The sequence below is a fragment of the Lampris incognitus genome, chromosome 2 (genome assembly GCF_029633865.1).
Source record: "Lampris incognitus isolate fLamInc1 chromosome 2, fLamInc1.hap2, whole genome shotgun sequence".
Classification (NCBI taxonomy): Eukaryota; Metazoa; Chordata; class Actinopteri; order Lampriformes; family Lampridae; genus Lampris; species Lampris incognitus.
In genome coordinates this window covers 147,521,456-147,532,040 of record NC_079212.1, presented here as the reverse complement: position 1 = coordinate 147,532,040, position 10,585 = coordinate 147,521,456, and the positions used below count along the sequence as shown (strand labels likewise).

The window sequence follows — 10,585 nt, the reverse complement described above, 5'->3', positions numbered from 1 at the left end:
TTGCGTACGTGAAATGAATCGAAATGCCGTTTCCCCCAGCCCACAGCAGTACAACACAAAGACAACAACACATCCAACCACTACAAGAACACACATACCCAAACTAACACACATCCAAGCTAAACAAAAAAACTCACTGTCCATCAGAACAAATGCCAGCCAGGATGAATGTCGGAACCGCCGGTCTGCATGGGCTAGCAGTTAGCTTAGCTCGCCCTGCTTCCATGCCCTGTCAGACCGCCCTTGGCGTTTCCTCCGTGGGCGCAGCTCCAGGCAGGGGCCGTAATCCCTGGGCCCACCGGACAAAGCAGACCAAGCTCTCCCAGCCAATCCCGCACCAGCTCTCCCAGCCATCAAATGAAGACAAAACTTAAACGTAGGTGAACAGGTGAACATTGCATATTTAGATAATACTGTAGTCATAGGTATGAAGGCATTCTGTATAGATGATAGCAAACAATCTCAGTGAGAAGGTTTGCCAGTGTCCCTGTGTCTTCATGTTGGCCGTCCTTCGAGTACACCTCCTGAGTATTTACCAACTTACTTCAGCATTCTTATACTTGAACTTACATTTCGTTCTTTTACAGCAGAGAATACTGTAGCGAATTCAGGGGGCAGCCGGGAACCATCGCAGCCGGAACGCAAACCCGGCTCTCCCGCATCACGGGCGACTACGTTAACCAGTCGACTAAAGGGTCCGACCCGTTAGCCAAGGGCTTGCGAGTCTAGTCATCTGTGGTCATTAAACTACCGCCCTCCTTTGGGAAGTGCGTCCCCGCGCTTCAGCATACCAGCTCCCAATGAACTCACGGTCTCACCATCCCACTTCTGACACCAATGTAGTGAATTCAGGGGGCAGCCGGGAACCGCCGCAGCTGGGACGCGAACTTGGTTCGCCTGCACCACGGGCGACTACATTAACCAGTCAGCTAAAGGGTCCAACCCGTTAGCCAAGGGCTAGCGAGTCTAGTCATCCGTGGTCGTTGCACTACCCCCCTCCTATGGGAAGCGCGTCCCCACGCATCAGTATACCAGCTCCCTCACGCCTCTGGGCGCACGCTCTACCTGCGGTTGTCACAAAACTAACAAAGATGAAACAGAGCTCCTTCCCCAAAAATTCTTGATTTTACTCAGATTTCAAATCTTGGGATTTCTGATTTTAAAAAAGCCTTTTCAGAAATGTCAAATGAACTCCAGCTTTTCCCCACAAAGCCCCTTTCTGGTACACCCAGAAAAAACAGTTTACCTCGGACCTCGTTAAACAACAAAACCACTCATCATATGACTTTACTAGTCAAATTATAATATTTACTGGTCATATTAGCGAGTCACCTGACAACATAAATTAGTCATACTGTAAAATGTATTAGTCACATTTTGATATTTACCTCACATATTGTTATATTGTCACATGATGTTGTATACTAATCACTTTATGATAGTTTAGTAGTCATGTTATATTTACTTGTTACTGAAATTCATGAGGTAGAATTATTACACATAGCCACATTATGATTGTAATCCTCTTCTTCTTTTCTCTCCCTGAATTCTTCTTTCTCTCTTTCCCTCTCACTCTGTTCCAGGCTCCGTTGACTCCCTTCATCACAGAAATGATGTACCAGAACCTGCGCCAACTCATTGACCCAGCCTCCGTCGAGGAGAAGGATGCCAGCAGCATTCACTATCTCATGCTGCCCCAAGTCAGGTCAGGAATACACCCTAAATTATCCTGTAAATAACCCTTTAAATAACACCTAACGCCCGCTTGTTACACGCAGCTTCATGTTGTCTCAAGTCAGTTGGTGCGTAAAGGAATAGGAAACATCCTCCTTCACCACAGTAAAGGAGACTGTGAAAATGCGTAACTTAAACTTAGCCTAATCTTCATCTAGTGCCCCTTAAAATTAGGGGTGTTGCAGTATGACAGTTTTAGTAGTCATCATGATATTCTAGAAATGAAATGGTAATATCATGATATTAGGCACATCGGTATATCTAGGGAAATATCACATACAACAAATAAAAAACAGACCTGGCAAAATATGAATCTCAAGAGTCAAGATTCTTTATTTGTTACGTCTCAATATACAAGTACAAGAGAGTAAAATTCTTGTGTTTCAGCTCCTCAACACTGCAACAACAATAGTAATAAGGCCCAGCCTTAATAAATGTGCATATGTGTATGTAGTTGTTTGTATATTTGTGTGTGTGTCCGCTGAAGACCACAGGTCAGTACCATCAGTCCGGCACCAGGCTTAGTGTCTTTAATGTTCTTTGTTCTGCAGCCTGGTTGCCTGGTGGAAGAAGCTGTTCTGGAGCCTACTGGTCCCGGCTTGAGGCTGTGGTACTGCTTGCCTAACAGTAGCAGCTGGAACAGTCCCTAGTTGGGGTGGCTGGGGTCTTTGATAATCCTACGGGCTTTGCTGACACAGTGTCCATTGTATACTATGTCCTGGTCCTGCATGGAGGGAAGCTCGCATCCACTGATGTCCTGGGCCGTCCACACAACCCTCTGCAGTGTGTTGCGGTTGTGGGCAGTCCAGTTCCCATGCCAGGTGGTGATGCATCCAGTCAGGATGCTCTCGGTGGTGCCTCTGTAGTAGGCCCGTAGAGTCCTGGGCCCCCTGCCGAACTTCTTCAGTCGCCTGAGGTGAAAGAGGCGTTGCTGTGCCTTTTTCACCACATGGCTGGTGTGTTCATCCAAGGTGAGGTTCTCGGTAATGTGGACACCAAGGAACTTGAAGCTCTTGACTCTCTCTACAGCAGTCCCGTTGATGGCGGTGGGGTCCAGCCTCCCCCCTCTCTTCCTGTAGTCCACATCAGCTCCTTGGTTTTGTCCACGTTGAGAGAGAGGTTATTCTCCTGGCACCACTTTGTTAGATTGTTGACCTCTCGCCTGTACGCCGTCTCGTCATCGTCGGTGATCAGGCCCATCACCGTCGTGTCGTTAGCAAACTCTATCACCAAGTTGGAGCTATGTGTGGTCACGCAGTCATGGATGTACAGGGAGTAGACAAGGGGACTCAGGATGCCGTCCTGGGTGGCTCCTTTGTTAAGGGTCAGAGGTGCAGAGGTGTTGGAGCTCATCCTCACCACCTGGCGTCGGCTCGACGGGAAGTTCAGGATCCAGCTGCACAGGCTGGGGTTGAGTCCTAAGTCCCTGAGCTTGGTGTAGAGTCTGAAGGGGACTATGGTGTTGAATGCTGAGCTGTCATCTACAAACAGCATTCTCACACAGGAGTTCCTTTTCTCCAGGTGGGTGAGGGTGGTATGAAGTGTAGTGGCTATTGCGTCATCAGTGGATCTGAATCTGAGCTCTTGGTGCTTATTTTACTTGAAGTTTCACTTTTTTCCTGAGTCTACTCTTCCTTATTCCCCCTCTTGTTCTCACACACTTTTTTCTTTTTTCTTTTTCTCTTCTCTTTTTTCTTTGCTTTTGCCTTTGGTGGTAGTCCATCGCGTCCAGTGATGATATCCCTCCTCGTTAACGGTGTGTTCTTTGAGGACTGTAGAGTCCAATTCTTGATCCACAAGCTTTATTGCGTGTTGGGCACATGAAGTGTGAGTCAGTGGGGGCAGGCTCGGTTGTGTGTCTCCTTTGTCTTTTCTGTTGTATTTTCACATTCCTCTCCATTTCCAGCTGTTCTATACCTCTGTAGCAGATCTCCCTCCAATTGGAACGGTTGCTTCTGTCTCAAGGGGTCGATACAACATTTCTTCAGTGATGTTTTTAGCTGGTCTTTGTGTCACGTCTGACCACCTGTAGACTGGTGGCCCAGATGAAGCTGTCCGTACAGGACTTGATGGAGCAGGTGTGCTTGAGGCATCCTGATGAGATGCCCAAGCCAGCACTGTTAGTGTTCAGTGACCGTGGCGTCTATGCTCTTGCAGTTTGTCCTAGCAAGAATCTCAGCATCAGGAGCATGGTCACGCCACGTGATCCCCATGATTCACTGCAGAAACCTTATGTGGAACTGCTCCAGTAACTTTAGGTTGTGGCTGTGTGTGACCCAGGCTTCACAGCTGTGTAGGAGAGTTGTGATGCAGACGGCTTTGTAAATGGCAATTTTGGTGTGCAGATGGAGGTGTCTGTTCTGGAAGACCTTTGGTTGGAGTTTGCTGAAGGCTACAGAGGCTTGTTTGAGTTTCGTGATCAGTGTTGCCGCCCTCAGAAAGGATGCTGCCCAGATATTTGAAAGGTGGAGCAACTGAGAGTGGTTGGTGTTCTATAGTGAAGGCAGGCATAGTGGGTGGGGGGCTGGACCTCCATTTACGTAACACCCTAGTCTTGGTGGTGTTGACTGATAGACCCAGCCTGCTGTAGGCATTCACAACTGCGGCAAGCATAGGGTTGGGCCCCGGTACTCGGGGACGAATGGCCCCGGGGCTAATTTCTGGAAATACCGAGGTATTGATAAGGTGCGAGCTTAACGGTCCTGCTATCGGTACTTCACTTGAGCAGTCGCTTTTTTCGTATTTTTTCTCACTAGATAAAAGCAAGCTTGCACTTATCTTGCACATTTATCTCATCTCACCAACTCCACCAAATATCCGCTTTGCATATTATATATTTTCACCACTCTCCCACAACTGACGATCGTCTGTTTAAACGCGACTCTCTCTGCCTGCCTGCAGGCTGTGTGTGTGTGTGTGTGTGTGTGTGTGTGTGTGTGTGTGAGCGAGTGCGCTGAGGGCAGAGAGGCGGGGCTCTGGGCAGAGAGGCGGGGCTCTGGGCAGTGAGTGACACACAAACAGATAAACACAGGCGCACGTGCTTGCGATGCTAGGAGGCTTCGTGTGACGTGACGGCGGAGAGAGCAAAACGTCCTAAAGTTTGGCTTTATTTCACTAGAGCTGACAAATGAAACGGCCCGTTGCCACAATAGTGATAAGCAGTTTGCATGCAAGGGTGGCAACACCAGCAATCTTTCAGAGCACCTTGCCAAAGTGCACCATCTCTTCATTGGAGAGGACAAGTGTACGGTACCGATAAGAGTACCGTTAAAGTACCGAACCGATAAGCAGTACCGTTAAGAGTAGTAGTATCGATAAAACTCTTTAGGGGCCCAACCCTAGGCAAGCATGGGTTGCATGTCTTCTGGTGCGTCAGCTACAAGAGCGCAGTCATCAGCATACTGCAGCTCAAGGACCTGCACTGCTGACAACTTGGTGGTTGCCTGGAACCTTCGAATAATGAAGAGGTGTCCATCTAGCCTAAGTCTATTGTGATCCCACTACTGCCTTCCAGACTTTTATGAAAAAGCTTTGTGATACATCAGAGGAAAATGTTGGCGTACCAGTTCCAGCACTTACCCCTGCCTCACTCCAGTGCATTCATTAAAGGGTGCCGATTCCTGGCCTCCTATGGCCACCCGTGCCACCATCCCATCGTGGAATTGCGACAGAATTTTCATAAATTTTCTCGAACAGCCAGACTTTCGACAAAAGCCATGTAAAGGCCCTGATGTTGTTCGCAGCACTTTTCTTTTAGCTGTCTTACTGTGAAAATCATATCCACAATGTTCCTGTTCTTCCTGAAACCGCACTGTGACTCGGGAAGCGGATGTTCTGTCAAATGCTTCACCATCCTGCATACCATGACCTTTCCTAGAACCTTGCCTGCAACAGCTAGCAGGGATATGCCACGACTGTTGCCGCAGATGGACTCGTCACCCCTGCTTTTGTACTGGGTGACAGTTTTAGCATCCTTCCATTGTTGAGGGACACTCCCATGGTCCCAGACCTGCAGGATGTACTGGTCGATCATTCTGGAGCACAAGTATCCTCCTTGTTTTAGGAGCTCTGCTGAGATACCAGTACTTCCAGGGGACTTATGGTTCTTGAGGGACTTGATGGCTGCAAGTACTTCTTGAAAAGTTGGTGAGTGGTCTAGGTCTGGGATGGGCGGACGAATTGGCAGGTCTTCCAGGATGGGTCGGTCAGTTGGTGAGTGCTGGTTAATTAGGGCTTCAAAATGTTCAGCCCATTTTGCCAGGATCGGCTTTTGGTCTTTCAGGGTTGTCAGTCCGTCCACTGACTTTAAGGGTGTGATAGAGCAGTTCCTAGGGCCATATATAGTCTTATAGAGTTGTAGAAGTTGTGCATATAATTTCTGTCAGCATATTATTGAATCTCGTGAGCTTTGTTCATTCACCATGTATTTTGCAGAGTGCACAAGGTTGTTTGTACCTCTTTACGTGCTGTTTGCCACTGCTGCCAAAAGATGGCAGATGGGGGGCAGTTGAGAGTAGCCATGTGTGCCCTACGCATGGTTTCAAGCACGGATGTGATGGTGTCAGAGTTCTCATCAAACCAGTTTTGATGTTTTCTGGCTCTGTAGCCTATAGAGTCAACTGCAGCTTGATGTAACAATGAGGTTAGGAAGGTCCATTTCTGATCCATGGAATGGTCAGAACTCAGAATGGCCTCAAACTCTAGTGCCATCGTGCCGAGCGATGGAACTCATTCTATGCTGAGGCTGACTTCAATTTAGCACAGTTCAATTTTTTTTTATGGGTTTCTTGAGACACTGTGGGGTGGGGGGGGGGGCGCACTTTGATGTGGAGTTTAGTCATGATAAGGTGGTGATCCATCCAGTATTCTGCACCTCTCGTGGCCCGGGTCAGCAAGACATCACTAGTGTCAATACAGCTTATGATATAATCAATCAGGTGCCAGTGTTCAGATCGTAGGTGCATCCAGGATGTTTTGGATTTGGCCTTCTGCTGAAACAGTGTGTTCGTAAAGCAGATGGTAGCTGGGGGTGTCCAGGTAGCGCACCAACACGGGGATCGCCAGTTCGAATCCCTGTGTTACTTCTGGCTTGCTCAGGTGTCCCTACAGACACAATTGGCCGTGTCTGCAGGTGGGAAGGCGGATGTGGGTATGTGTCCTGGTCGCTACACTAGCGCCTCCTCTGGTCGGTCGGGGCGCCTGTTTGGGGGCGAGGGGGAACTGCGGGGAATAGTGTGATCCTGCTACGTGCTACGTCCCCCTGGTGAAACTCGTCTCTGTCAGGTGAAAAAAAAAGGGGAGGAATCCCCCCCCCAAAAAAAGTAGGCGGTAAGCAAGCATGCATCTTCTCTCTAACTACTGCACTTGACGCATCACATCACTCTGTGCAAAACACACATACACACACGCACACACACACACACACACACGCATGCACTCGTGCACCCAGACAGACTAACAGCTTAGAAAACACTGCAAAGGTGAGTCATGTTGTTCCAGAGACAAAAATGGTACTAAATAAATAAATAAATAAGTAGAGTACTCTGTACGACTGTAAGTTGTGTCTGTGAATGTTCTCCTTCATCCAGGTCATGGTTATCCAAAGGAGTTGAATCAAGTGCAACTGGACTTGGTATATATCCGTGAAGACGTTTCGCCTCTCATCCAAGAGGCTTCCTCAGTTCGGGCCTTTCTGACTAGACCAAGCTAGTCTGACTGGCTGCTGATGAGACTCAGATATTTATCCTCTAGGAGTCGTTATCAGAGCTATAGATGTCCATGGCTCTTTGTGATCCGATGTTAAGCAGCGACGGTCGTTGGGGGTGTTGGTTTCGACTTCGTTAGTGCTCCATTCAGTGGTCATGAGAGTGGTTGGAGCCGTTAGTGAGCGACTGTTGTTCTTGGAGGCTAGGCTTCTTGAGTCTCCTGGGTAGAGATGAAAGGACGGCATTGTAAGTGGGAGATAGGTGGTGTCGCAGACCTCCTCCTCTGTTGAGGGATGGTTTTTCCAGTTTCACATAGATGGCTTCCTTCACCCCTCTTTCAAACCATCTATCTTCCCTGTCCAAAATGTGTACGTTGCTGTCCTGGAAGGAGTGTGTCTTCTCCTTTAGGTGTAGATAGACTGCTGAGTCTTGTCCTGAGGAGTTTGGCCTTCTGTGTTGGGCCATCCGTTTGTGTAGTGGTTGTTTGGTTTCTCCTATGTATAGATCAGTGCGATCCTCATTGCATTGTACAGCATACACCAGATTGCTTTTCCGGGTGTGTGGTACACGGTCTTCAGGATGAACCAGTCTTTGTGGGAGTGTGTTGCTGGGTTTGAAGTATACCAGGATGTGGTGTTTGTTAAAAATTCTCCTAAGTTTCTCGGAGACCCCAGAAACATACGGGATGACTGTGTTATTCCTTCTGTTCCTCTTCTCCTCATCGCTCACCTGGTTGGTCTTTCTGGAACGTGTTGCAGTTTTCACAAAGGTCCAACTGGGGTAGCCGCAGGTTTTTAAAGCTCCCCTTAGGTGTTTGTGTTCTTCCTGTTGGGCCTGAGTGCTGCTGGGCACATTGTCAGCTCTGTGTTGCAGAGTTACATATAACAAATGTCAGCTGAATGTGAACTGTTGGGTTGTCTGTACTGAAGCTGCTCTCCTCTCCTGGCATCCACCTCTCATCAGGAGCAGGGTTAGGTGTCATGGTATGATGGTGTGCTTGTATGATGGTGTGATGGGGTAATGGTGTGATGTATGATGGTGTGATGGTTTGATTGTATGATGGCGTAATGGAGTGATGTTGTGATGTATGATGGTGTGAGGGTATGATGGTGTGATGGTGTGATGGTGTGATTGTATGGTGTGATTGTATGATGGTGTAATGGTGTGACGGTATGATGGTGTAATGGTATGATGGTGTGATTGTATGATGGTGTGAGGGTATGATGATATGATGGTGTGAGGGTATGATGGTGTAATGGTATGATGGTGTGAGGGTATGATGGTGTAATGGTGTGATGATATGATGGTGTGAGGGTATGATGGTGTAATTGTATGATGGTGTGATTGTATGATGGTGTAATGGCATGATGGTATGATGGTGTAATGGTGTGATGATATGATGGTGTGAGGGTATGATGGTGTGATGGTGTGATGGTCTGATGATATGATGGTGTGAGGGTATGATGGTGTAATGGTGTGATGATATGATGGTGTAATGGTATGATGGTGTGAGGGTATGATGGTATGATGGCATGATGGTACGATGCCCTGCGACCAGATGGTCATTATGAGTGTTCTGGATTTTCAAAGTTTAATAACTTTGTGAAAATAAAGATACAGACCTGCTGCTCCCTGAATGCTCCTAAAACTGCATATGCTTGCATTTAAAATGAGTTTTAGGTCAATCGCACAAAAAAGTTATGATAAGCTCGACCTAACACGACCATGAGCGGTCAGTATGACCGCTCGTAATGTGCGCATCATGGTGTGCATCATGTCAGTATTTATTACGTGTGTTGGTCACATCATTTCCTTCGTAAAGTTCACTGCTCTGTCCTAGAAACACACTAGCGCCCTCCAGTGCAGACAAGTAGTCTAAGCTTGATGTGTGATGATGTCCAACATGTCTGGTTACAGACGCCACTACAGACGCACCATGACTACCACCGAGGCGCTGCAGGATTTACAGGCGTTGGACAGCGGCCATTTTAAATTGTTTAAAAGTAGTATTAAAGTTGTTAAAATGTTAATTTTGGTGTCAGTTAGTTTCACAACAGACACACTAACAGTTTAAACACCAGCGGTGGTTTTAGGTAGGAGTGAAGTCCCGGTCCTTCCAGTGTTAAAACACTTTCAACATTTGGATTCAGTGGCGAGACCAAAACTCTTCACTGCACCATCCTGCAGCCACCTTCTGAAGGCTAAATATCATTCAGTCCCTCAAGCTAACTGTGTGTGTACTTTGTGTGTACTCACTGAAGCGATAGTTGATGCCGTTTTATAATATTTGCATCTTCTGTGTTACAGGGAGAGTTTGATTGACAAGCGCATTGAGAATGCTGTCTCCCAGATGCAGTCGGTGATTGAGCTCGGAAGAGTTATCCGCGACAGGAAGACGTTGCCTGTTAAGGTCGGTCATCACCTGTGTCCCACCCCTGTCAAGAGCCAGGGTGGATGCTGCGCAACAAATCTAGCACACTCATTCTCCTGACACAGCTTGTTATGACTGAGCCTGCTCTGCTATGGCACCATATGATTTTGTGCTAGCAGGAAACTATAGAAGTGAAATGTCAGGGGTGTCCAGGTGGCGTGGTAGTCTATTCTGTTGCCTACCAACACAGGGATCGCCGGTTCGAATCCCTGTGTTGCCTCCAGCTTAGTCGGGCGTCCCTACAGACACAATTGGCTGTGTCTGTGGGTGGGAAGCCGGATGTGGGTATGTGTCCTGGTTGCTGCACTAGCACCTCCTCTGGTCGGTCAGGGCGCCTGTTTGGGGGCGAGGGGGAACTGCGGGGAATAGTGTGATCCTGCCACGTGCTACGTCCCCCTGGTGAAACTCGTCACTGTCAGGTGAAAAGAAGTGGCTGGAGACTCCACATGTATGGGAGGAGACATGTGGTAGTCTGCAGCCCTCCCCGGATCAGCACAGGGGGTGGAGCAGAGACCGGGATGGCTCGGAAGAGTGGGGTAATTGGTCGGATACAATTGGGGAGAAAAACTGGGGAAAATCCAAAATAAATAAATAAAACTCATAGTACACTCACTTGGAGTAAGTACTGCAGTCCACCAAAACAACTTTAAACCACTATGCAGAACTAGACTGAAATGCCAGGGTGACCCTGCAACATGTCGTTTGGACTGAAGTC

The 10,585-nt window shown here is 47.9% G+C and overlaps 1 protein-coding gene across 2 annotated transcripts in view; it reads left to right on the top strand.

Moving 5' to 3' along the window:
• The window catches only part of iars1 (isoleucyl-tRNA synthetase 1), a 159,953-nt gene that overhangs the window by 109,601 nt on the left and 39,767 nt on the right, over positions 1 to 10,585 (top strand). For both annotated transcript variants that reach the window (XM_056273008.1, XM_056273007.1), the window contains exons 23-24: positions 1,584 to 1,705; positions 9,747 to 9,849. In XM_056273008.1, the coding sequence (XP_056128983.1) occupies positions 1,584 to 1,705; positions 9,747 to 9,849 (225 nt within the window). The remainder of the gene's footprint in view (positions 1 to 1,583; positions 1,706 to 9,746; positions 9,850 to 10,585) is intronic.